Genomic DNA, 27,771 nt, shown 5'->3' with positions numbered 1-27,771 from the left:
GGGATTTTCTTGTTTGTTTTCACTAACTTTTCTACTCTAAGTACTTGTAACTTATTGAAGTTCCCAAGCAGCGTTCTTAGTACCTTCAGCAGAGGGTGTAAAGGAAGTTGACCTCCCGTCTGCCTGTCCTGTGCAATGCAGAGCATTTCCTCTGCAAATAAGAATTTAATCCTCCCAAGTAGCAGTGCCACCTCAGCAGGTCAGTCTCATTCCTAACATACTGTCCACTCATTGCTGACTGCGGTATTTAGCTGAATCGAGCTTGGTGGATATTAGAGATTTGCCACCTCTTATTTGGAGAAAAAGTATTTTCTCGTTTTATGAGCTGTTAGTAGATAAACTATCAATTGCACCTTGAATGGGAGTGTAGATACATACACCAATAGTGTCCTGCATGTTAATCTTTAAGCTGTATATACTATAAATAGCCTGAAGTCTTTGATGCTAGTGTAATTATAGGAATACTTGCTAAAAATCTAAACTTCTAAAAAGTCTCATTTGTCTGCTGTGGTAAGCACACTTGAGCTGCAGATTTCAGTTGGAATTAATAGGCTCTGCATGTTGACAGATGAGAGATCCAGCCACAGGCATGGATAAATCAGCACACTCTCAGGGCCACCTGAAACACCTGAAATAGTCTTAGAAATGGTGTGTGACTTGATTTTCTCCTGGTTTCACTCCAGATCTGATGTCTACTCTTGAAGGTATCAGTTACTATGTCAGTTATGCTACTGGAGGGCATTCAGACATCCCTGGTGGCACTGTAATAGTTAACCTTATCAGTGTCTTCTGTGTGTACAGCAATTTTTCCTTTCAGGATTAACACTTCACTTCTGTCAAGAGGAATCAGTCGTTGTCATTTCACTCAATATTTTGGAGTCAAATTTGCCCCAATTTCTGAGTCTTTAGAACACTTGTCTCAAAATTCCACATTTTTCTCCACAGGTATAAGGTCAAAAAATTTTCCTTTCTTTTTTTTCCAGAAAACCTGAGATTTTCACCTAACCCCATGCCTCAGATTGTTCTAACTGATTTATGTTTGTGGGCTGCTTAGGTCCTGTAGCAGCCAAATTTCTCAGTAGCCCTCAGTAGCAGAGGCCACAAAGGGACTGTGGTCAGGGACTTCAGTTCTGCTTCTCCTGGAATTGACAAACTCTTCAGATGTGAAAATTTCTTGCAGCACTGGTGCTGTGACAATTTGGAAACAAGTGAGCCCTGCAGCATTTGGTAGTGTTGACCAGGCTTAGCACCAACCTGACAGAATTCAGGAGCTCCATGGAGGTTTCCAATTATCTGTTCTTCCACTTGGACAAAAACTTGCTGCTTAACCTTAGAAAAGCTTTGGATCAGAATCTGAAGAACTGGGGTAGAACCAAAGGGCACCAGACCTGCTTTACTTCAGGATGATGGTGAGATCAAACTTCTGTCTTCATCTTGAATGCCACTGAAGGGTGGTCTGATGGGTATGACAGTGGTCCAGGGAGTCAAGACTATTATGATGGAAACTGCATCTGTTATGATTATTATTACTATTATCAAAACATGTTTTCTAAAAAAATGGTTAAATTCACATGTCAAGATGCCGACATATGGGGGAATCTCAATTGCTGCACTAGGGCAAACTTGTTTTTATTTTTTTCCCCTTTTTCTCTAACCCATTCAGTATTTGAAATAACTGCCTCTGCAAAATTCAGAGATAAGGCTGCAGCTGGCATGTATGGACATTTCTTTTGCTCCCACAGTGAGGTATATAATTGACAGTAATGGCTGTAAAATCTAGAGCTCAGGGGCTAGGGTTTTTTTTCAAGCCATCACTCTGGGAAATACACAGTTTGATCAATGGCTGAACATTTCAGACTGTTATTAATAAATGCAGAATGTTAAAGATCCACTTCAGGAATAAATAATCTAATTCAGTTTATATTCCTAACTGTTGTTTAAAAAGAAAGAGAATAATGAAAACAAATTACCATTGATTTAAATATTAATCTTATATGGTAATTGTGCCTGAATAAATATTTCAGTTACAGAGAGTGGATTGTATCGTCAAACATAGGAAACTCTGCTGTGACTGAATTCAGCACACTGTATTTATGTTTCGTAAAGAAGAGCTGAAATGCTTTGAAAGCTTTCTTCTGCTCTGTGTGTTCTGTGTGTGTCACTGTGTATTACGGCGTGCCTCCATGACTGATGTATGCTAACTGAAGGAAAGAAAGGACATCAAATTGGCACAGACTCCTCACTGGGGTTGCTTCAGCCAGATCAAAATGATATATATCTTCATAGAGCCAGCAGCATTCACAGCACTGGGGGCTTTGTATTTTCTAGGAATGCAAAGCACAGCTAAAAATTCTCTCTGTTGTAGTTTCAGAGGAGCTGATACTGTAAGGCTACTAACCTAATCTAGTTATAAAATGATGTGCCACTGAACTTAGCTTCTCTAAATAGGCAACTTAGATCTCCAGTCATTTAGAAAACTGCCTCATCAGCTACTGCTTTTCTTTTTCATCACGTTTCCCTTTCCCTGCTGAACCTTTTGGAACTCCACTGCATTGCTGAAGACTGGAATTACCACCTAAATAAACAGTCCCCAGATGTGAAGAGCTTCAAAACAAACTAATGGAGGACTTAAAATCTTTATGTTAAAGCCTCACAAGGTGGCCAGTTTTCCAGTTACATATTGCATATTTTAATATGATGGAGTGGACAAATGTGGCTAGAAAAGAACTCTGTTCTGGACCTCTAACTCTTCTTTTATGCACTACTATGAGATTTGTAGCTCATGGGGACCAGGAGTGCATGGTACAGGGAGACTGACTGTTCTTCAAGGTATTCCACCCTGACGGATGCACTGTAAACAAGCCTAATCTATTAAAATAAAAGGGTGAGCATTTGGGTTTGTAGCATGTCGGTGATGATTTGCTTTTTGCAGATCGTAATTTAGCCCTGAACTCTTTCTTCTGGCCTGTTATGAAGAGATAAAAAGATTGAAGCCTGGTTTTCTGTGTTTGCTTCTTAGGAATGAGCACATATAGGAATTCTTATGGAGTGTACAGTATCCTTTCTGTCAGAGGGGTTAATCACTTTGTCTTTTCTCATCTCCTGGTTGCCTGCTTCCGAAAACCTTAATAATCTGTAACCTCTACTCTTCTGTCTAGTTTTGCTCAAAGTGGTCAAACGTTACTGGAGGGAATGACAGACACACAGATTGATTGCATAATCCTTCCTTTCTTAAGGAACCAGGCTAAAATCAAAAAAGGATTGTCACAGCCATATCTGCTACGGCAAAAAATATTTCTCAAATCATTTTACCCTATGTAATTTTAAACGTTTCCAGTTATGGTGTCTGCCAGTTCCTTTTGAGACTATTCCACTGTCCTTTTGCTCTGAGTTTGTTCCATATTTCCTGTTGTTTCTAATTATACTCTCCTGCCTACCTGCTTTAGCAATTTTCTCTCCTTGACACTTAAATCCTTGAAGTACTTGTGGAAAGTTAGCACTTTCTGTTCCTTCTGTCTTTTAAACATCACCTACTGATTTTTTTTCAGGAAATCACCAACCTACCTTCTGCTCTTCTTGATGTCACTGCAAGTATTGCACATTAAGGCCCTCTGAAAATCTGGCAGATTACTTCTTCTACTGTTTTTAGAAAAATGTTTCCATTTTGTTCAGTCATTGTGGCTCTTATTTGTACCCCATCCTGCTGTGCAACGAAAGCAAAACTAAAGTCAAGCAGCTTGAGTAAAGCAAAAAAGGAAAACCATGCCTAAAAATCTAGGTTATATTCACAGACTGTAGTGATAATTTTGGTAGTGCTATGTTCTAATTCCTCATGTCACATGGATGCTTTTATTATTCTTAGCAGCTGCCCATTGGATTTCTCCACACATTTTCCAAGAATCATGCTGTTGGAGGTCTGAAGTATGTTGTCTATCTGAATTTTCCAGCTTGCTTTTCTTGCAGGAGATATTTTAAGTTTATATTTTGCAGGTGGTTGTGTGTTCCAACTAGTACGCCCTTGCAGTTTTTCCATTACACTGAAAGGAGAGTATTGTGTATGTTTGAAATGGTTTGATGTTAGCCTTGCAAAGACAGAGATTATAGATTCATTTAAGACATTAAAGTCTCAAAATTGGACTATGAAACTATAGTGCAAGAGCAGTAAGTGTAAAACAAAGAAGAGTCAATAATTTGAGGAAACTAATATTTAGGTGGCTGCCATGAAAAGAAATCCTTCTTGCAATACATGGCTTTTTCACCTCTGGTCTCATTGTCATCTTTGTGTCAAGCTGTGCTATTCATGAAACGAAATATGACTCACAAATTTTAATAAAGGTGGCAAATTTTGCAACACCTCTGAATGAACATTGATCTTCACTTAGTGCTTTTCACCTTCACATGAATGATTTATGATCTGGTTGAAAATATGATTGCTAGCATTACTGAATTTATAATAGCAATAATTAGGGTCTCCCTTCCCTTGTCTCCAGTTCTATAAAATTTATGCTTCTTTTTAAATAGCTAGATGTACAGCTTTCCACTGTCAGTTATAAAGATTTTTTAAGTACAGTCCTGAGATCCTTACAAGTGGAAGCAATGCAATTTTTGCTGCTGCCCAGCTCCCCAAGTTGGTGGTTGTTCCCCATAGAATCTTGTAAGGTCCAAGGTTTGTATCTTCAAACATATTGATAAAAGTGGCTTTAAAGCCCAGATGACACTGAATGGAAGATTGCCACATAGTAATGAAGCTTATGTGGTGTGGTATGTCCACCTTGGCATGAGCTTCTCTCTCTTGTTAGGTTATATTTCATGAAGTATTTCACTAATTCATGCCATATCTGTTTTTCTCTCTCCTCCAATTTTCTGCTTATTAATTTGATCATGTTATTGTTTTTACTGAAAGAGCACTTTACTTTGGAAATGGCAAACAGCTGTAGTTGTATTCTGACAGTGTATTGAGGTGAGGTAGTGAGGACTATTGTTTCTCAACCTGACTAGTTACATCAGTGAGTATTTAAAGTCCTCTTAAAATTTTCTGCAGAAATGTAGTTCATTTGTTTACTGATGCATTGGGGTAGGGAAGGAGTTGTTGGGCTGGAGGTCATCTGAGGACACAAAAATATGGAAGGAATAATTTTGAATGAGAGAGCTATTATCAGCCATTACATGTTTCCAGAAGGTCTGCAGACCTATTTATTGTTTTGCTATGAGTGCTCGTTGTAGGAAGTGGAGCTACATTTGGCCATACTATCCATTTGAGTGTCTGGAGGGTGCTCTGATCCGGTTGCTCTGAGGAATGGCTCCTAGAAGGTTTCAGATCCAGCCAGAGTGGCTCCTCTGGCTGCTTTAACCATCAGAATAATCAGGTTCTGGAAGAGGCTTTCAGGGGAATAGAGGGATTTAAAAGCCCTAAGTACTTTTAAAATTGAGCTTGATAAGTTTATCAAGAGATTATATGATGTGGTGGTTGCAGTAGCAAGGAACCATCCATATGGACCAAGATGTCTTCCTGCCCAGACCAGCACATAAGAGCAGCTCTGTCTTCCTTTCTGTGCTGAAAGTTTTTAAACTAGAATGAATGATTATAGCTTTCATATTCATATTCTGGTCTTTGTGTTTGCTTTAGCAGCTCCTGGACCACTTGCATATAAAAGATTAGGACTGCTTGATAATCAATTGCTTATGGTCAGATAGAAAATATATCTGGATACACATTCGCAAACTATCCTGGGAGTAGTTTGCTGATCTCAAGGTACCTTCTAGTGGATAATTCTCTTGCCCTTACTATTTTCTTCATTGCAATTCCTCAGAGACCATCCAAGCATTGCCAGGCCAATCTCCCCTTATACCTTACCAATCCCTCTGAGCTCAGGTGCAGCTCAACCTCAGGCTAAGAAGGGGTGAAAAGTCAGGTGTGTCAGCAGTGGATGCAAAATGATGACATTGCTCGATTTAATGGCATAGTTCATGCTAATGAGAATGAGTTCTGTGACCTTCTGAACTAGCACAATTTTTAATGTCACAAGTACATCAAAAGCTATGATTTGTTTTGACAGGGCCTAGAACTCAACTGCAGACCCCTGTCATCATCCTGTCTGTATGATTTCATCATGACTATCAGATTATCTCAAGGTGTAGAGAGGGTAAACATCTGCTCAAATACTAAAACTATACCATAGCTCAAGCAGGGAAGTGGTTCTGTGTCTTGATCATTACAAAGTAATTTTGTGAGTGTACCTCTTGGCCTGTCAGGCCAAGGCTGAAATATATTGGTAAAGGAAAACAAATGTACATAGTGCAGTAGTGTGTGCAGAGACATCTCTTTCATACTGCCTACTTTTACATATATAATATACGAAACAGAGATTAATATTCACATATGCACTTATAGTCATCGTCAGCTGATAAAAATTGGTAAAGAACAAGTTTTGTCATTGAAACCTTAAAAGTTTTATAACAGGTAGGAACCTGGCTTTCTGTATGTTCATATCATTCCCAAAATAGGTATATATTTTACTAGACTTTTAATATTTAAGTTCAATCAGGTCTTTAGTCTATTTCCTCTACTGTATGGCTCTTTTCACGAGGGTCTCATTTTCCCTTGAAGTGCAGCAGATGCTAATGGCATTGATGAAATAGATGCTGCATTTTAAACAGTTTGGTTCTGCTGAAGTTTGTGAGTGCTGTGCAGCTAGCAAATGGGACTGTGAAAGTGAATGGATGAAAAGCAGAGGTGGCAGATTCCCATTTAGTGCTGGTGATTGGGTGCTGTTTTGCTGTAGGGCAGGCAGCCTTGGAAATAGCCTGGCAGAGCATGGTGTTATTTAATTTTAAGGTTTTAGTAAATGTAGTCTCTTGATAACACCTTTCTTAGCATACATTCAGATCCATTATTTTCCATATAAGAATTTGTTCATGAAAGTGATTTTTCTTATCATTGCATATTAATAATGTCTTTCAATTAAAGATGAACAGAATAGTTTGTGAAATTACTTCTGGTGGAAGAGAACAGAAGCCTAACAAGCAACAAGATGACTTCTAGTTACTTGGTAATAGCCAAGTTTCAAATCTTTAAGAGCTAATGGAAGAGGATAAGACTCCATTCTTATTATACTCTATGTGTATAAGGACACAGGCAGGTGTAAGATCTCAGGGTACCTTCTAGTGGTACATGGGTGTTAATGTGAGTGCAGCTGTAAGTGCTCAGGCTATCTTGGTATTTCCATAGGATCACAGAAACGATTCTGAATAATATGCTCCTTTGGAAGGCCACATGTGAAGATTTAAACCATTCTAACTTAATCCATATTTGAAATTGGCCCTGCTCTGACAGAGGTCCCTTCCAAGCAAGTGTATTCTATATTTCTTTATTTGAAATACAATTTATAATGTATGTCAGCTCAGAGCTTTTTCAAAAAGGGGAAGGGGGAGGGGGGGTAGCAATTTTAGATATTCTCTCTTCAGTTTATATTTTCATGTTATTGCTTAAAAATAAGAAAGAAAGATTTCCGAAGCTCTTTTTTAATATTAAGGAAGCTGGAAAGCATTTCTTTCTCTTCTAATTCTTGACTTGAACATTTGGGTAAAGAAAACAGTTTCTTTTTTTAGTTGAAAAGAACTTTGCACTTTTGGAAGATGTTTGAATTCAGCAGAAATACTTGCTGAACAGTTCACAGCAGAGGAAGTTCCTATAGTGAGGATCCTAATCTCATATATTGAATATACTCTGGCATATCTGAAAAAGGATCTAATTTTAAAATATATTGAGGCCTTGAGTCTTGTGAAATGTAGTGTTGCATTCATATATAATTACATTTGTTGAACAAGTATGGACACTAATAAGCAAGGCATAAAAAGGATATATTAGAGATCTCACCTTGGAGACATCAATGGCCTACGTGCTAAAAAGTGTCATAGGGTCATTAAGGTTGGAAAAGACCTCCAAGATCATCTGGTCCAACCATCCCCCTACCATCTATATCTCCCACTAAACCATGTCCCTAAGCACCACGTCCAACCTCTCCTTGAACACCCCCAGGGACGGTGACTCCACCACTTCCCTGGGCAACCCATCCCAATGCCTGACTGCTCTTTCTGAGAAGAAGTTTCTCCTAATTTCCAACCTGGTAATCAGTGATAGGATGTGCGGGAATGGCACAAAGCTCACCAGGGGAGGTTCAGACTAGACATTAGGAAAAAAATTATTTACCATGAGAGTGATCAAACACTGGAACAGGCTTTCTGGAGAGCTGAATGATGCCCCATGCCTGTCAGTGCTTGAGAGACATTTGGACAATGACTTCATCAACACACTTTAACTTGTGGTTATCACTGAAGTGGTCAGGCAGTGGGAATCAATTATCTTTAGGTCCCTTCCAACTGAAATGTTCTATTCTATGCTATAAGGGCTTTTAGGCAGGTAAATATTTGTTGAATGAGGAGGGAATTTTGCTGCAGGGTGGTGTACAGAGCACAGTGCTTTATGCTGTGGTTTAGTATGCTGGGTTTACTCAATAGCAAATATTTGCAGCACTCTCCCTGTAATTTCTGACTATGAAAATACAGAGTCTCATTCCTTGCTGGCTGATCAGTGTCATGTTGATGTGGCAACTCCCTTTCAGTAAAGCTTTCTTTCATTTTCAGGAGATAGTGATATTGAAGTGATAGCGACATTGTTAAATGCCTGGGAAATTGTAATGTGAATGAAATATGTAAGTTTTTATTATTATTATTATTTTTTTTTTTTTACAAAGATTAGTATTGACCTAAGTGCATAGGCCTGGGGCTCATAAGTAGGGGTCAGGTTCCGTTAGCTCTTCAAGTCCTGGGCAAACCAAGGATCTGAAATTAACACGTCACTCCCACATGTACTGAGGTGTTATTTCATTGAAACGAAACAAGGCCTTTATACCTGGTTTTCCTACCCCTAAAATTGCCATTATCTTTCTCCTATTTGTTGCGTTTGCCAGTTCAGAAAACAATCATCACTTTCTGCAGCTGTCTTGTAGAGCGTAGTCTGATCCTTAGATGGACCCTATAGAAACTTGCCCAATTAATCACAGTCACTTTTGGCTCTATGTCTGGTTCACCCGAGCATGCTGTTTTATCACACTTAAATGTAAGTTGTGCTAAATTTATCATTATTTTTATGCTGAGGACAAAAAAAAAATAGAGAAACCTAGATTGACAATACATTTGCAGTGTTTTATTAGACTTTACTTACTGTCAGTAAAACTGTTTTCTTAGCCCTGCAATTCAATCCCACCTGCATAGTAACTGTGTTTTTTTCTGCTGTTGTCTCATGATTGGGCTACTTCAAAAGTACTTGATGTTTACTGACTACTGTGTTAAATATTTTACTGAATGATTATTATACTGGATGTAATAAAGTCAATGTTGATTTACCATTCCCTTAGCATAATATGGTAGGTGATCTCTGGATCTATTATGTCAAGAGATGGTTTTGAACTGAAATGCTGTGTTAGTGGGAAACTACATTTTAAATTTATATATTAAAACATTTGCTAAGTTTTACCCACTTTTGAATGGTTTGAGTTATTTGGGAAAAATGCTATCAACGGCTGGAAAATTGTATAGTGAATAATTTATTTGAAAATAGAAAAAAAAATGTCAAATAAATAATTAAGCAAATATTTCTCGATCAGCACTGCTGATGGCATACTCCAGAGATGAATCAATTTTTTTAAAGAACTTTATTACATGATTAGCAGACTCATTTTTTGGTAATTTTTCTTGCTAGTTGGTTCACTTCATACACCTATTCTTGAAGAAAAATGACTTTTCATCCTACCCATCACTGAATTTTTAATAGTAAGATGACAATGAATAAAATTAAACTTTAATGTACTGCTGTATGTATCACCTTATCTTGATATATCAATGGTGAATAATGATCTCTGTAATACAGTGGGCTTGATTCTACAGATATTGGATTTTTAGTATTCCCTCTCACCTTGAGAAGGTCAGAGCCCCTCGCCTTACTTTTCTGTCTAAAATAAGATTTTTTCATCCTTTCTGCAATTTGTTTAGACAGATATCAGGGACTGATGTGTTCAGTATGTGTACTAGTTTACCGATAACATATGGTGCAGGTATTGCACCATATTGTTTGGTTTGGTTTTTATTTATTTTGTTTGTTTATTTTGTAAATTCAAGCATTTTATCATCAACAGCAAAGGAGGGGTGGAAATCTTGCACAGCTTGCCAGCCAGGTTCATATCTTCTGAATGGATTTCGGGGATCAAGCATTAGATATGTGCTCATCAGCTAAGCCAGCTCCTCAGCTAGTGAAAAGCAGCATCACGTTGTTAACTTGTGATATTTAACATCAAATCTGCAATATTTGATTTTTACCTTACATCTTAGTTGTATGAATAAAATAGTTTACTGAAATTCTGCAGTTTTATCTTGCATAGATGCTTGTCCAGAAAAGCTCGAAAATATTCATTGATTGCACTCTTGCTCAGAAACAAGAAGGAAAAGGCAATCAGATTCATTACAGTAAAGAATGTCTCTTTGCCTGTAAGATTATTTTGTGGGCTCTTAGCTTATGTTTTTTGTACATATGAGACTGGTAAAAAAAAAAAAAATGGAAGGAAGAAGAAAAAAAGTGTTTTCATCTGGCAAGACAGATGACAGCAAACCATAAAACCTTTCTGCAACCCAAAAGAAAAATAAAGTTTCCAAAGATTACACATCAGCAGCAGAACACTTTTCTCAGCTTTGTCCCCCTATATTGTATTGAAGAGTTCAAATCTTGCCTGAAGCAGACACGTTTGTGTGCATTGTTTTAGGGCAGACTTGCAAAGGAAAACTAAAGATAGAACATTTTGATGGCTGAAGTTGAAAACAAAACAGACAAACACACACGCAAAAAGATGAAATGTGGCTGTGAAGTTTAAAACCATCATTCATCATTGGGTGAACTGGCAGAATTTAGTAGCATTTCCAAAGCAGTGCCTTATTCTGTGGTGACGAGCATTAAAGAAAAGCCCAAATAAATTAACTTACACTAACACGTGGTTCTCCCTTTTCATTCTGTGCTTTTTGTCAGTGTTAGTGTTACGGTCTCCTTGCCAGTGATCCCACATTTTTGACTTACACATCCTATACACGTAATTTCTAGTATGCTATCAAACATGCCATGCAGAAGTAGTTTATTGCATTGCAAGTACCTGTTTATGCAGAAGCAATGTGATCTCTATCTCTCTAGGAAATGAGGAGAGGAATGCAAATGTGTCCCCCTGCCACAACAGTTTGAGTTCTCATGTAAAAGTTTCTTAAATAAATAACCATACCCTCTCCTGAAACCAGAGCTGTGGGTATTTGTGAAGAATTCAGCAATGACTAGACAGATAATCTTTTCCTGGTGAAAATAAAGTGAAAGGGTATCAGTATCCTTTTCTGACTAGTTTAAATATTGGTGAAAAGTTTGGCTCAATTAAGATGAAAAATTGAACCTAAGTTTTCTTTTTTGTCTGTGCCAGCACCATCTTTCAAATTCATCTGGATTTTCTAGGTCTTCATTCTTACAAAGTACTTATACACTGCAAGCCTCCTTGCTTATTTTTCCATCTTTCTCCTTTTATCTACATTTCAGAGGAGTTCATTTTCTACCATTCTTTCTCATGCATCCATCTGCAACAGGTCATTTTTCTTTTTCTCTCTTTTTTCCCCTCTTTTTTTCTCTCTCTCTCTCTCTTTTTTTTTTTCTTCTTCAACTCTTCTAGTTTATTCTTCTTTTTTTCCCCACCCAAAATCTATTTAGGGGGAAGACAGTATGTTACTTAGTTGCATGTTCTCGCAGAACTGCAAAACAGATGAAGTTCACAGGCTTCTGGCACTGTGAGGAATATGCTGCCATACAGGAGCATAAATGCAATTTCTGTGAGCAGTGGGGCTGGGGAGAGATTGTTAAGCAGAACATGGAGGCAAATGCACTGAAGGAAAGGTTTCTTCTATAGCAGTCCTCTGAATTCCATTTGACCTCTCTGTATTTGGTTAGGAAACAAGTATCTTTTGATGATAATACAGGAGAAATGGCTTGTTGTTATGAAAGGGATGGGCAGAAAAGATTTGTGAAACTGCTCTTAGTGAAATTGTTTAAATTCTGAAGAATGTACCATAGAAAAAGCTTTTCAAAATAATAATAATAAATATATATGTATATATATCAGGAATGAATTGATTTGAAAAAATAGAGCTTTGTTACTTTGTTATGCTTTATTCTACATTTCATATCTTTTACATTATTTCCTACCACATGAGAATGAAGTTGTATTTAACACATCTTGCCACTGCTGAATCCATGCAGTGGCAGGGCAGATGACAGCAAACCATAAAACCTTTCTGCAACCCAACTGATAGAGCTGGAAATAGCTAGCATGGTGTGTTATCTGGTATGACAACACAGCATATTATCTTACTTTTACCCAAAAGTTTGTACTTATTTTGAAATGACTTTACTTCTGAAATTGTTGAGGACAGCCACCACTTTGTGGTGTATAAATCATCTTATTCCTCTTTTTATGGGGAAGTCATTTTCAGTTTAATTTTCTCTCCTGTAAAATGGGGATAACAGTTTTCACAAACTCCCCGAGATCTCATGGGGTCAGCTGTGTGGCTGACTGCCTTCTTTCATGCTAGAAAGTTTTTCCAGTTATCTGTGGAAATATTTCTTCCTTTTCTGAGTGCTGTTGTTCCACCTCAGCCCAGCCAGTGCAGCATTTCAGGCCACAAGTTCTTCCAATATCCAGCAAGAGAGGTGCTGGAGACATGGGTATGTGCATGGAGCTAGAAAAGAATAAAAATTACCTTTTCTTTCTTTGTTCTCCCCAAGGCTCTTTCATTAACATTCCTATGATATGTCTTATTTAGCATATTCATGGCTTTAGGCTTCCTGTGTCTGTTATAGTGTTCTAAAGATGGTGATAAAACTTTATATGTAGTATTATGAGAAACGTTAAATGCCCAGTCATTTTAGTAGGTTCAGTACAAATCTTGTTTTGTGAGCATTATATAAAGATCAAAGCTGATACCACAGCTAGTGAAATCAGGAATGGGATACTTCAGCTGACTGCCACTACCAACATTCAGTAGCTATTCTTGGATTTACGGGGTCTCTGCTTGAAACTTATCTTGCAGGGCACACCAGCCCTAAAGACTCAGAAGAGTGGCAGGTTCTCTCTTCAAAGAAACTTGACATAAAGGCTTAGGTGTTAGGAATTGGCCATGGGCCTTGATACCAGCCTGTCTGATTTAAAAGGATTCCCATGCCAAAAGGGCAGAAGGGAGAAAAAAAAAATCAGTCAGGGATGTGAGAAGACAAAGGTGCAGAACGGCTCTGCGGAGGAGGAAATACTCCCCTAGAGAGAGGACAGCATTTCACGTTCCTAATTTGTCAGAACTGCTTGATCTTTTGCTGGACAGGAACTAAAAGGCTGTTTAAGAAATACAGTACAAACGTGCTTGTGCTGTCCTGGCTGACAGGAGGAAAGACCAGCCTATTCCCTTCCAATCAAGTAGTTTACTTATTTTTTTCCCCAGTTTGTCTTGCTTGTCTGGATTGGGCTTTTAAAAGGGTCTTCACGACACACAGCTCAGCACGACTCTGAGCACAGAGTCTATTGGCACCACAATGAACTCTATTACAGTTTAACTCTCAATTCTAAGCAGTAAATTTCAGAAATAGAAAACTCCAATGTGAAGAATTTGACTTTAAATTAGCACCAAGAACTGTTTCACTTTGACCACTACTCAGCTCAACTTGGATCACTGTTGTGAGCCCTTGGGTTTTTCCATGCAAAACTTTCTGATCGTATAACCTTCTATATGGTAACTATTGGTGTTGCTGTACTCTTGATAGCAATAAAAGTGTTAGTGTTAGTGACAAGGAGCCAACATGTTATCATGTTGTAGTCATCATGAAGAGTATGCCTGCCTTGAGGAGGATTAGGCAGCACGATGTTTCGAGTAGCAGTGGCTAACTAACCAATAGAAATTTTTGTTGTTGGAAACATTTGTGCTAGAACATGCTCATGAAGGTTTGTGCTAGCAAATATGTAATGCAGAGAAGATGAAAATATTGCTAACAAGCAAGGTCTAATCCTATGATACCAAGCAGCTTTGACTTAAAAGAAAGAACACAAATATTTTTGATGTGACCGAACTCTGATAATTAATTGTATTTGTCCAAATTTCCCCATTTGCATTTTTTAACTGATGATGAAAAACTTTCTGTGTTACTTCTCAGCTGAAAGATTTCAGTTGCTAAGTGTTGCTCAGGAAGGCATTTATGGCTGTAGGTTTGGGATCCAGACCCACAAGGGTACATGGAAGGATCACCATAGCTCCGATGGGTACTGTTCTAATAATGTAATTAAACAAAAGTTCCTGACCTGGTGTTGACAGCCTGAGTCTGCTCATAAGTCATGGAATACTTTCCTAATTTTTATATACCTTTAGTTAGCAGCAATGAGATTCTTACTGATTTTTGAGATGTTTTGTGATCTTTTCAATTAGGCGTGTAGTATTACTAAGATGAACTAATTCAAATAATTTCTATCAAAATCAAATTTATAGTAGTAATTTTTTTCGTTTTGTTACAAGAAATATGTCATTAATATATCTGCTTTTAGGGAGAAATTAAAAGAAAACACTTCCACTATTTTGGGGTCACTGTAGTTGTGCAGCATGGGAAGAGTAGTTCAAGAATATAAGGACCATGCTCCACTTCCCTCTCCCCATCTTTTCCACTCCCTTTCACTTCTCCTTTGTTTTCCTGTGTTCTAATAATTTTTTTCTCCTTTTCCCCTATTTCCTAGCATACCTGGGAAAAGACTAGGTTGGTTACCTTTTTTGATGATCCTTTTGGCAGTTATAAGTTTTTCTGTCGTCCTCTGCCCTGCAGTTCCCTCCTGTGCAGCAGTGGCTCATTGCTGTGACAGCACACATTGCTGGTGACAGCACCGATTCTGCAGAGCCGACGACTGGTAGCAGCAGACACCAATGCAATAATAAAGACAGGTACCCTGAACAGAATCTCAAAACCAAGGCTCAATATATGATGATTCAATTAGTTCTTTAAACACGGTAGCTGTGACAGAATATACCATACAAAACAGGACTGCTGTCAGGTATTTATAGGCAATGCATTGCCCATTTCTGTTCATGCAATTAAGGTAACCGAGTTTCAATAGTCACAGCTGCATACAGTAGCTTTCTGATCCTACCTAGGTCAGCATGAAATAAGACTGCATTCAGTGCTAGTTTAGAAACTGTGCTTTTTTTTTTTTCTTTTTCTTCTTTTTTTCCTGACACAAAGAAATGAGAAACTGAATACAATGCATTCCATTTTGGAAATGCAGAGGCTCCCTTTAAATTCATCCAGGATCACAAGGTCTCAATACATCCATTAAAATACAAACCTTAAAGATGATCAGGTAAAATTCTTCAAGCAGTAGCTTTAGATAAAGCATTGGATTTAGCCAGCATGATAACGTCTCTGAGTATTTTGGGAAGAGTCCCAGACATGGGCTGTTGTCATAACTAGCCTTTGTTACAAAGTATGCCTAGTTTTAGCTCTTTTTCCACATCAGCTAAGAAAACCTGCTGGGTTTTGGGCACTTTTTTTTTTTTTTTTGTGGATCTTTAATCAGTTCCTGAAATGTTTTCTGTTTCTTCTAGATACACTCTCCAGCTAAAGTGGCTTGTGACACTTCAGTATTGTGCCATTCTTTCACTCCTTGAGTGTTATCCCACTGAAAGAAACTCTGTTCTTTCCTTTCCCCCCAAACCAACACTGACAATTTGTTTGGCTTTCAGTGCTTCAGAAGTAAAAGCACTGTCATTCTCAGTGCCCTGTGGATTTCTGTATTGCTAAGAATCTCTGCATTCCTCAACTTTACAGTATATTGAGTATTTTCATGTCTCTATAAATGCCACTGGACTATGGAGCTCACCTTGCCAACATACGCAATAGAAACTTCACTGCATTGCTTTCTGTGTAATAGCTGATTTTATAACAAGCTTTGGAGGAACTGCACCTTTGAGTCCCTTTCTAAATTTCACTCTTTACATTTCAGCTTTATGGTATTCACTTGTAGAAGAACTATAGGAAGGACAGCATATAAAGACAAAGTAGCATTGATAAGGTGTCAGTAACTCCAATATTGCCAGACTATCCTGGAAAATCACATCTTCTAAGTCTTTGTTCTTTTCTAGTGCTTTTACTCAAGGATGGATCATGGCAGGATTGACCAATATTAAATAATCCAGTTTTGTAACTCTCTGCTCCCACAACGAACTAAATTAGATATTATTCTTAAGTTTAGAAGGGGACAAAACTGAGCTTCAGACATTCTCAAGGTAGCAACATATCCAAAAATGAAATCCAGGTTTTCTGATCCTCTGCTTCTAGCTGTCCAGGTTCATGGATCCATTCAAGAGCTGTTCCATGCCTCCTTTTTAAAAAAGCAGACAGTATTTTTAATGCAGTGCTTTCTCATTTCAAGGAGTGATTCCCTTTAGATTTGCTCATTTTTTGCTTCAACGGGGAGGAAATACAATTTGCTCATTATCAAGGGAGCCTTGGAGTCAGGTTTTTTAAGCTGTGTAGATAGCTTGTCTGTAGCCTTAGCCTTAGATTTACCTTGATCTGCTTTTGTTTATCCATCTGTAAAATGGAGCAGTGCCATGTCCCTGAGTCTTACTGAGTCATATGGAAAATACCCTGAGATCTTAAGACAAGTTGAAATGATTAATTCATTATTAAATCCATCATCCCACCAAATTCTCTCTCTGGAAGAGTCTAAATCCAATGTTTTATTAATATAAGAGCAATTATATTACTGGCTTATCGGTCATATGAATGGAACCTTTCTTTTTATTTCTTCCAGCGCGGATGGTCCATCCTCTGAAATCATGCAGATTGATTTTGAAATTGAAGACCTACCTGGGCCCCAGCTCATCACATGGCAAGTAGAATATCCTGGAGATACAACATCTGATCTAGGAGTCTCCAAGATCTACGTAAGCCAGAAGGACCTGGTAGGAGTTCTCCCTTTGGCTATGGTAAGAAACTGTCAGATATTCTGCAAGTTCTTAATATTGCTGTATAACTCTAGTGTCTGATGGATGCAAGTGATCTGCTGAAAGGATGGGGAACTGTTTTAGCACCTTGAGAAACAGATTTTAACTCATGAAGTTTTGCTTCATACAGTGGTTCACTGCACGAGTGCAAATTACAGCTACCAATGGAAGGTGGCGTCATGCTCTCTTTGATGTATACACTGACTTTTTGGAGGCAGGAACTGAGTTCATGGCATTCCCAGTATTCAGACCTCACTCTTGTTTCATGGAATAGTATCAGTTAACATGTCTTACTTGAATCACGGGTAGTCTTACATTTGGTCTAGGGTCTGGGGACTTCCTGAAACATTCCCTTCTGCTTTTTAATTCTGACTACATGGTTATTTGGGAGTGAGAGGAGAAGCAATGCTCATGGCATGAATTCTGAGTAATTTTGAATTGCCTCAGAGACACAAATTATAGTACATAAATAATTGTCTATTCTACATAAATGCATTCAAATGGGCTGCTTCACTTCACCATCAGAGTGCAAACTACACAGTTTGAAAAATACCTGATCCTTTAGCCTTGATCTTATCTTAAAAATTAACAGATATCCAAATTCCAAGTCCAAGCTGCATTTTGTGATCTTCCTCTTCTCTCCACATATCTTCTTCATCAGGGATGAAGTGCAGTTGTCTGGGGTCTGACTACCTCATTTTTGTTCTTAGACCATCTGTTAGAAAATGTTGACACAATATTATTTAGCAGTGAAAGAAAAACAAAAATCAACCTCAAAGCCTTTAAAAAAATGTAACCTGGATGGTTGCCTAGTGATAGCCAGTTAATTATGCCATTACTGAAGGCTGTGGGTGTTCTCTTCAATTCCAGACCCACGGAGCTAATGATGACTATTATTATAATTTACCAACTTTAGAACTACTCACACGTTGTGATGCTTTATTTCACTAAAAATATTTCTTCTTATTTGTAATGTCTCATGCTTTCATTACCATACAGCTGTATGTCACATTTGAAACAGGTCTTTCCATCTTGAATTGTGGCCATCTTACAAATCAGAGTTGTTTTGCACAACTCTTTTCACAGGCTAGTTTCTGCTGTTGAGCAGTGGGTGGTCTCTGTTGGTTTCTTGATAAAAGAAGAGAATTTCAGGTCTTCAGATTGTGATGTGCAGTCACACAAGTTCTGAAGTACTGAGGTCTAAGGCTGTAGAGGTGATATGATTTACATAATTTGAATTTTGGGATTTGGTTAGCTCCATCCCTTAATGAAAAGATAAAAGATTTTTTTTTTTTTTTCCGTTGGTTCTCTTGGTTGCAGAAAACACTGGTTCTTCTCACACATATCCATGATCCATGACTGCTTTAGTATAAAGCAATACAGTGACCAAAAAAAAAATCATAAGAACAAAGATTCTTCTGGCAGTTGCTACAAGTAAGCACACTCTCTTCATTTCCATTAGAAGATGAAAAAAAGCCAGCCTATTTTCCAGAAGCAAAAAATTCAAAGGTCATATAAAGTCTATAAAGTTATCAGTAGGTGACATTTTACAAGGCGACAGGTGTTGGTATAATGGGTTACAGAGAATGCAAAGATAAATGGCAGAGATCCTCTAATTACTGACAGACTTGTAATAGTTTTAACCTTCTTTGCATTAACTGGAGTATCAGGGAAGAAACTCTGGGGTATCACAAATCTCCAAATATTTGCAGTACCTCACTTTGTACTCAGGAAATGATGATTCAGGTGCAGACCTTTCAAGATGTGGAACTTCGATTAGTTTGGTACTTCAGAGTTCTCTGTGAATTTAGCAGAGCCAGTATGTAATATAAAAATTTTAAATAATAATAATAAAAAAGAATAAATCCTACTTCTCCATTTAGGAAGAACCACAATGAAAACAAAGTGCTATATTATTTCTCTACTTCTGGAGACTGGGGTTAATTTGGGTTAATGTTGCTGGGCTTCTTAGCAGAACATTTAATTTCATGTTTAGAAACACCAAAAAGAAATACTGTTGAATATTTCAATTACAGATTAATTTTTCAAAAGAACCATTTTACTGCTTTTACATTACAGAGCTTTGGTTTTTGTTTGTTTTTAATTGACAAACACATACCACCTCTGCACCATCTTTGTTTTCTGTAGTCTTTTCTGACAGCTATTATGGATTTGTAAATTGCAAAGCAGAAGATTGGCCAATTTAGAGCTTCCTGTTTTCTTGTTTCAAAACTTTACAAAATGCTGCAGCAGAAGGACTTAAATAGCAATATCAGGAGACACTGGCAATACCTACCTTGTGCTGAAGTTATTAGGACATTTGCTACAATAACCTTACCTTTCGCCAGTGTTTCTTTTTTTGGCTGTGGCATATTAGCATTCCAGATTTTGAGACCCCTGCAGGATCCTACTCCAGTAACAACAACACAAGATGCAGAAGAGCACTCTAGGATATTGATGAGAAAAGCTGTAGTGTGTATTTTATGGATGTGTGGGTATCATAAATGCTGATATTTCTGACACTTTAATAACAGTTTTTCTAATTATGAAGTGTAACGGAACCCATCTTGGTAAGCTGTGCATGGGACCCCAGCCAGCCATTGTTAGCGGAATGGGAGTAGCATGGGAGAAGATGTTTAATTTGAGAACATTGTGAGAGCCTGTGAGCACCTGTTTGGATATTTGCAATGCATGATCCTTTCTCTTAAGCCTGATGAAATACAGGCAAAGTTGTTTATCTAGGGTTATAAAAAGTTATTGGCCTTTACCATGATTGTTTTGTGGTGCCTCTTATAGCCATGTAGTGATGTCTTGCCTTGTTGACAGAAACTAAAACACCCACTAAACCACTGTGGAAGAGGCAGGTATTTGTATGGAATAATTTTCTTCACAAGCACAGCTTGTGCTATCATTCGTGCGTTCCTTGCATGGCCGCTATCCCACCCCGCTTCCATTTCCCTGCCAGCTCTCTCACCACAGGGTCTGTGTCCCCAGGTGATGTGTGGCCAGGGAACTTGAGAAGAGCAGTCTTATGAACATGCTGATCGGTATGGGAATTATAGAGTTCTGGACAAGGGATGCCAGTGGACTACTACATGGTAATTACTGGAGATTTGGCGCTTTGAAAAAAAATCACAAGTGAATAGTGAAGAATGGAAATACCTTCTATTTAATTCTTTATTGTCAACTAACATGCATATTAATTATCATCCTTCTTGTAAAATTCACCTGCAGTAGGATATCCATTGAGACACAAAACCTTGCACCTCTTAAGACCTCTGAAATGCGTTTCTAAAAATACATACGGTCCATTCATTCATTAATGGTCTTGATCATGCTAAACTGCTGAGGTTTTTTGAGTTGAGGACTGGCAATGTAGTGTGACAGCCGGTGAGAATATATGCCTGAATATTCCAGAATATGACTTTATATTACGTTGACATTCAAGAGAATCAGCTTCCAGTTTCTACTTGACTCCTTTTTCTTCCCTGTTCTATTTCACTCTTGTTTTTTTAGGTGATGAATGGCATGAATTTAATCACTCAAACTGTACATTTGCTGCTATCGATTATTGTTGGTTTTTAAACATTCTGTCAGCTCTTTCATAATTGTGGTATTCACCTTTTGTTGAACCTTAATGATTAGGTGAGGATGAGAGACACATGAGGTTCTGTAGCCATCTGTGTACATACAAGATAATCCCTACTGAGAAAGGCAGAGGGCAGATATGACATGCTGGTAAATGGATAAGTTGAAATCTGTTCTGTAAATAATAATAATAAAAATGGCGAATAATAAAATGCCTGGGCTGGTTCTTAAGTGAACCAGCTCTGGATCTGTAAATCACCCATTTTCTCTGTATATATGCCCTAAACCTATTCTGTCTGTGCTGTCACTTTATTTAATAACCTGATAAGGAGTCAGGGCAAAATACCTGCTCCATAAATCTCACAGGGGGAGATGTTGGTTCCAGGGTTGATAAATCCCTTGTTAGAGTAGTCCTCTGACTGGAAAATATAACGTGTTAACTTTGCTTTCCCTTAGAATACAGAAAAAAATATATGCAGAATGCCCAGTGTCCCTTCAGAAATTCCTTGAAAGGGTTGCATGTTTCTGACCTTTAATTTTTGATTGCACATGTGTTTTAAACCTATAAATCAGCAAATTAATTTTAGAGTCAGCTTGACTTACACAAATATAAGTTGTCCTGAAGTCTGAGGCATTTTACTGGGTTTAAAAATACATCTGTGGACCAGTGTTTCAGGTGGTGGTAGGACATAAGCTGATGAAGAAGCCAGGGCATTTGAGAGGTCCCCTGTGTTTTCAAAGCCTATGAATCTGCATTGTTTTCCCAAGCAATACAGTCTTGAGACTCCTCAGCCCTTACAGATGAACTTGTCTTAATGCCACGTATAATAGTTGGCCTTGTATCATCTGTGCAGTCAGGAAACAGCAAAGTTATGCCTTCTGGAGCAGGAATCCTTGAGTGCTGCAGAGTCTTGGTAACAGTGGCTCAGCAGTCCTGGATTGCCTCATGCTGATCATGGTGTTAATATTTTGGAACTGATAATTTGGCATTCTTGCTGCCCAAAGAATCTCAAGCTCACTGGCAGGCAGGCCTGACAGTGACTAAAAGCACAGGCTTCCTTCAGTCTTTTATCAAATTCAGCTCTGTTTTGAAGCATGGTTAGCTTTACACCCATGTATCCATGGAGTGTCTGTCTTTCCTTCTTACTAAATACACTGGGACGGCCCTTAGGTATGCTTATAATCTAGTCAGCATCAACCTAAAAATTAACCATATTATTAGAGAAGTAAAATGGACAGGAAGAAAAGATGGGATCTGAAGTGTGATTAATGGTGCAGCGGTGAGGTTGCAGGCTGCCTGACAGAGGCAAGAGCTCCAAAGACAACCTTCCATCCCTCCCAGCCATATTTTAGCAGGCAAAGGTGGATGGTGAACTGTGAATTATGGACTTGTATTAGCAACTGAGCTTCCATTATCTCTGGTTTTGGCCCATTATTTATTATCCTCAAGCAGTGTAATATCAGCCTCCAAGACAGTCAAGTGAGGTGTGAGACAGAGATAGATTTAAATCAGAAGTAGAAAAAAACCTCTGAGAAGCAACTCTTGATTTATGACAGGCTTAAACATAGAGTCAGTGACCAAAGTCCAGCTCATTACTTCACAGCAAACAGGTTGTAACAAAGGCAAAGAATTATTCCTACTCATCTGACCCTACCGAGGAGTCCCAGCTTGGTGAGCTGTCCCTGTTCTCAGAAGCGCACACACATTCAACTGTTCCTGCAGTGGAAAACTACTTTGGTGCAGATCAAACCGACCTGGTTTTCAGCTGCGAATGGAGGTGGTTTAAACAAACTTGGGTGAGCTGTTAGGAAAAGGGATCAGATTATCCTTCATCTCAGGTGTAAATGTCTTTATTTGTTGAACAGAAATGTTTTATAATGCATAGCATGTAACAAACCTCATACTTAGGATAATAGTTGGTAAAATGCTCCATTTGGGTATATCCTATCACAGTTATCAGAGCAACACTGAATGCAAACCCAATTCCCATTGCAGATGAACACATTCTTGTCCTCAGACCCATTAGACCCATTTTGGTTTGTGAGAAGCTATATTTATGGCAGTCATATTAAATAAATTGTATCCAACACCTGAACACCAATTTAACATTATCCCTTTTAGATAATTTATTGACTCAAGTTGCTCCTGATGTTCTTTATAAAAATTTAATGAAAATGTTGACAGGAAATAAACTGTTCTACGCACCATCAGCATAAGAAGCTGGATGAATAGACCAAATAAATAAATAAAATAAATTGCTGCAACAAAGAGGTTATGTATTATATAGGAAGCATTTCCATATTGAAATCACTTATAATAATAACAGGAATCAACTGCTGTCATGCCAGTACCAAACGCTGAAGGATTTTAAAAACACCTAAGATACTGATGGCCTTATAAACGTATCTGTATGAAGAATTTCGGTTTTAGCTAGTGCTGTTTATTTTTTGGTAGCACCTCGATGTCAAGCTCAGACTTGGCCACCAGCATGCTCAGTGCTGTGGAAATGCAGATTTAATTATAGCCTTACCCTGAAGAACTCAGAAGAAAAACAGAGGACAATCTTAAAAACATAAAGAAAATATTGGGCCCTTCTCACAGAAGAACGATGGGGATTTGGGCAGTGTGATGCAGTTCCCCTGAAGTTAACCCAGTTGCCTTCTCTTGGACCCAAGGTTTCAGCTCAGCTCTTCTTCCCCACTGCAGATCATGGAGCACAGAGCACAGATCTGGTTGTGTAAGTGCCATTGGTGCTGGAGCTTATGGTCCACGTAGCTCCAGAGGTGGTGTGGCTGTCCCCTCCTCTTCCCCAGGCCTTCTGTCCTGCTGCAGTGCTTTGCCGCCCCTCATGCTGGCAGAGTGCTCTTGTTTTCTATCAGGAGCTGCTCAGGAGAACACAGGAGGCCTGTGCTGGGGCGGCCGAGTAGGATGTTGGAGGCTATTTCAGCCATCTCTCTGCTATCTATCATCTTAAGCTGACAGTAAGGATGCTTTCAGGTGAACTGAATGAATGCTTTTCTGTGGGAGAGCTGACATGCGAATCCCCAGCCACGTGTACGATATGGACAAACAAACTGATTACAAGGAGGATCTGCTGTCAGCTGTGACTGGCCTGGGTTCTGCCTCGCCATTGGGAAGTGCAAGATCACATCAGCCAAAATCAGCTGATTTGGCAACTTTAAGGCTGAATGTTTCTAAACACTTCCACTGACACCCGTCTTTGCAAAAAAGATGTCAAGATACTAATTTAAAAACTTTAACCTGCCTAATTTATGGTTTTTAAATTACAATTACAGTACTAAATAAGCATTCAAATATTTAATTAAAATGTTACCCATTTCTGAAAAGTGACCTTTTAAATCAAGATGATATTAGTAAATCACAGATGAGACGTTGAGAAACTGTTGTATCATTGTGATATTGCAAGCAACCATTTTCTTTTTGTAAGTATATCCTATTGCTTTCTATAGTTAGGTAGGCCAAGGTCAATTTCTTCTCAAAAAAACAGACTTTTCATTCTCCCAGTAATGAAAACTACCTGCCCTGGTTTTAATTCATCTTTCTTGAAACTAGCTATCCAAATGACAACAGTACAACAGACAATGCCTCTCCCTGTCATCTGTTAAGTGTTTCTGACCTGGAAATGCTGTTTCTCCCTTTTCAAGTGATGCATGTTTTATTTCAGTTCTGTTTCTTTTTTTCTGTTTTTACTCTTTGATTGATTTTTTACAATTACATGTGTTCACCCGTGACTGAGTATTATCTCCAAGTCTTTCTTTTTCTGTGTTGTTCCAGGCCTCTTAGCTGATGGATGAAATTCTTGCTACTAGTCCCCATGGCTGAACTGTGAATTGTGTATGTAGTTCAAACTACTACATTAACAATGCCTCCAAAACTGATATCATTAGCAAATGTTCCAGGGTCATTATTGATAGTAATAAATAAAATCTGTCCCAAGAGTAATTCTTGAATATTGTTTATCAGTTCAGAGGAACGTGTTGTCTGTATGCCTGTTGATCTCATGGTTTTACCTGGATCTGAAAGCCCACTCTATGGATTGGTTCTCTGAGGCTCAGGCAACTTCAACAGAAAATACTGAAAAGCTCGTTAATCAGTCTTTCTGTGATGCATGAGTCAGTTTAGATTCCATTTCACATTCTAGTAATTGTAATGAGCCTGTACAGCTAATAGGAGAAAATGTTTCATCCAGTAAACACATAATAATCTGTTATGCTTCAGAAACTAATTGAATCAAAGGTATCTGAAGCTACAAGACATTTTTCCTTTATGTAGATGTCATTTTTTTATACTTTTTTGGAGCATGTGATATTGGCACCTATCTGTACCCAAACAATGGAGCAGAGCTGAGCAGTCCAACCTGGAGTGACAGCCCTGGTATTCCTACACGACTGTGTTCGAGAAGTGAATATACTCACTTTGCAAGGGGGGTAATGTATAGAATTAATTTTCAAATTAGAATTGCCAATGAAAAATGATGTAGTTTGGTCCTCTACTTATTATTACTATTATGTTAAACACTGGCCTTACTCTGGCACGCTTCTGTTGTCTACGTACCAACAAACTGGCAGATGCATGAGTCACTAGTGCATAGCATTTTGTTTTGTACACAGAGACTGAAATAAGAAAATAATGCAAGCACTTGGTAATCAAATATGACTGCTTTCTGCCTTATCTCCAGAATCCAACAAATGCCATAGTCTTTGGATTTTTTTCCTTCCAGAGTTACTGATGACACTGGGGCTCTTAACATTTGAAATAGCAAGCGATAGCTCTTTCCCATTAAAATTAAACATTTTGTTGACCTGTTGAGCATGCAATGAAATGGTAACTGCGTTCACTGTGATGTCAATGCAAATGTTTTGCTACATAAATTCCCAAGCAATGAAAGCCAGCAAACAGGTCTTCCAGTTTAAAACATTTTTTTTCTATCAAAAGTTGCAACAGGCTCATAGAAAAAGATCTTAATGATGTTGTTGTTGTTTAAGATGAGGTTAGAAATCTTGTTTTTGTATTTGGAGCTGCAGTTGCTAGCTGACTAATACTGTAATCACCTGTAATAATAGGAGGCAACAGTCACCCAGTTTTTGTCTGAGTGGGGGAATGAGTAATGAGGGCTTAGACTGGCTGCTGGCAAAGCTGCTGACAGCCACACAATTTGATGTGGAACATCGAAAATTAGGTTCCCTAGAGAAACAGGAAAAAACAGAGGATATTTTTCTTATGAATTAAAGTCTAAGAAAAATGGCTTTGCATAACAGCTGCTGTTCTTTCTTAAGTGCAAGTTACATGTTTTTCTTGATTAGACACATGCAGTTGAATTGGGTTGAAACAAGCTCAGTCCTTCAGCCTTTGACAGTCTTTCTGTGTTGCTCTGAGCCTGAGTGATGCTGTGAAATGTAGAAGGACCAGGAAAACATGGCAGATACTGCAAGTTCCACCCAGAACTTGTCTCTGCTTCCGTGGACACAAGATTTAGAAGACCTAGTCCCTTGTCATACTGCTGCCAAGCCACTGGTATTAAAAATGTTATGCATTTAAAACAGATGTCGTTTGGTGGCGAATTGAGTTTTCAGAATGATGGTTTCAGAAATATTTGATAGTTTCTGTGCAGCTCAGTTTCAGCCAGCTGAAAGGGACATTCTCAAACTTTTTTTTTTTTTTTTTAAACAGGGATGGTGTTTGCTTACTTTCCATTGAAATACAGTCAGACTAGGTTTGCAGGAAACAGATTACTGCCTTCTGTTCCTTTTTTGTTTCATGTCAAGTTTCACTCAGGATTTAGTAACAGTGCTGCCATACAAGGGTAGGAAACATTGCAAAACAATCTTTAATTCTCACTGTTAAATTGCTTTCACTGAAATAAAGTAGATCACAAAGTTTTCTTCTGTGCTCAGATCTGGCAAATTTGGTCACATCAGGATCCAAATTTCACAGTGATTTAAGAACAGTCTTCAAATGCACATTCACTGAAGTGATGATCTTCTCTCCCTTTGTAGAGGATCTTTCTGAAGATCAGTGAGATTCCCGGAGTGAAGGGAGCTCTAGATGTTGTTAGCTGTCCCGTGCCCTGCTCAGAGAGCAAGTTGCTCAGGGCTGTCCCCTCTTGAGTCTTGAGCACCTCCAAAGTTGGAAATCCCACAATCTGTCTGGGCAACCTGTTTCAGCATTTGACCACCCTCACATTAAAAATTCTTTCCGTGCATCTAAATGGAATTTCCTGTGTTCTACCTTGTGTCCAGTGCCCCTCATGCTGTTGCCATACAGACCTGAGAAGAGGCTGGCTTCATCTCCTTTATATCCTCTGATTGGGTATCTATAAAAAGCGTTAAGGTCTCCCCTTTGCTTTCTCCTCTTAAGGCTGAGCAGGCCCAGCTCTCTCCACCTCTCCTTGCATGTGTGCTCCAGCCCTCAGCCTGCTTGGTGGCCCTGTGCTGGCCTCACTCCAGCATGTCAGTATCCTTGGCTTGAGCTACAGCCTCTTTTGGCTCCCCACCTCTTAATTTATGTGGTTATGAAAAGATTTTTCCCTTTTGGCATAATAAGGGGATGTTGCCTTAATTGGTTCCCTTCAGATTAGTGATTTGAATAAAACATAGCTGAAAAGGAAGCAGCAAATTTCTTGCTACTGAAATACATCCGTCACCACCATGGTGCTGCTAGAGCAAAGCAGACGGATATCATCACTCTTTTCAGCTTCTTAACATTATATTTATATGTATTTTGTGATTTTGAGGGATTGGTTGGGGGCTTGGGCTTCCCATTTTTTTCCCTCTCTTTTGAGGATTAAGGTTTTTTAAATTATTTATTTACAAACCATGAAAATCTCCCCAAAATGGATTTTAACAAGTGTGTAATTGGATAATTTGACAACTGGTACGCTGAAGCCCCAGAGATCAGGAATTACACTTCACTACAGAATAGTCGTTCTTCATGTAGAATTAATTAGATTTCCTCTAGATTACAAGTAGCAAGAAGAGTAGTCAATTAAGAGAATTATTCTCTGACTCTTCAATCCTCCTTTTAATTGCCAGCCAGTGGTATTAAGAATTCCT

The 27,771-nt window shown here is 38.4% G+C and overlaps 1 protein-coding gene across 4 annotated transcripts in view; it reads left to right on the top strand.

Moving 5' to 3' along the window:
• The window catches only part of TMEM132D (transmembrane protein 132D), a 251,181-nt gene that overhangs the window by 139,609 nt on the left and 83,801 nt on the right, over positions 1–27,771 (top strand). For all 4 annotated transcript variants that reach the window (XM_066978891.1, XM_048051138.2, XM_013173401.3 and 1 more), the window contains one exon: positions 16,917–17,091. In XM_066978891.1, the coding sequence (XP_066834992.1) occupies positions 16,917–17,091 (175 nt within the window). The remainder of the gene's footprint in view (positions 1–16,916; positions 17,092–27,771) is intronic.

The sequence above is a fragment of the Anser cygnoides genome, chromosome 17 (genome assembly GCF_040182565.1).
Source record: "Anser cygnoides isolate HZ-2024a breed goose chromosome 17, Taihu_goose_T2T_genome, whole genome shotgun sequence".
Classification (NCBI taxonomy): Eukaryota; Metazoa; Chordata; class Aves; order Anseriformes; family Anatidae; genus Anser; species Anser cygnoides.
Note: the sequence above shows the minus strand (reverse complement) of the source record. Positions and strands in the feature narration are given on the sequence as shown.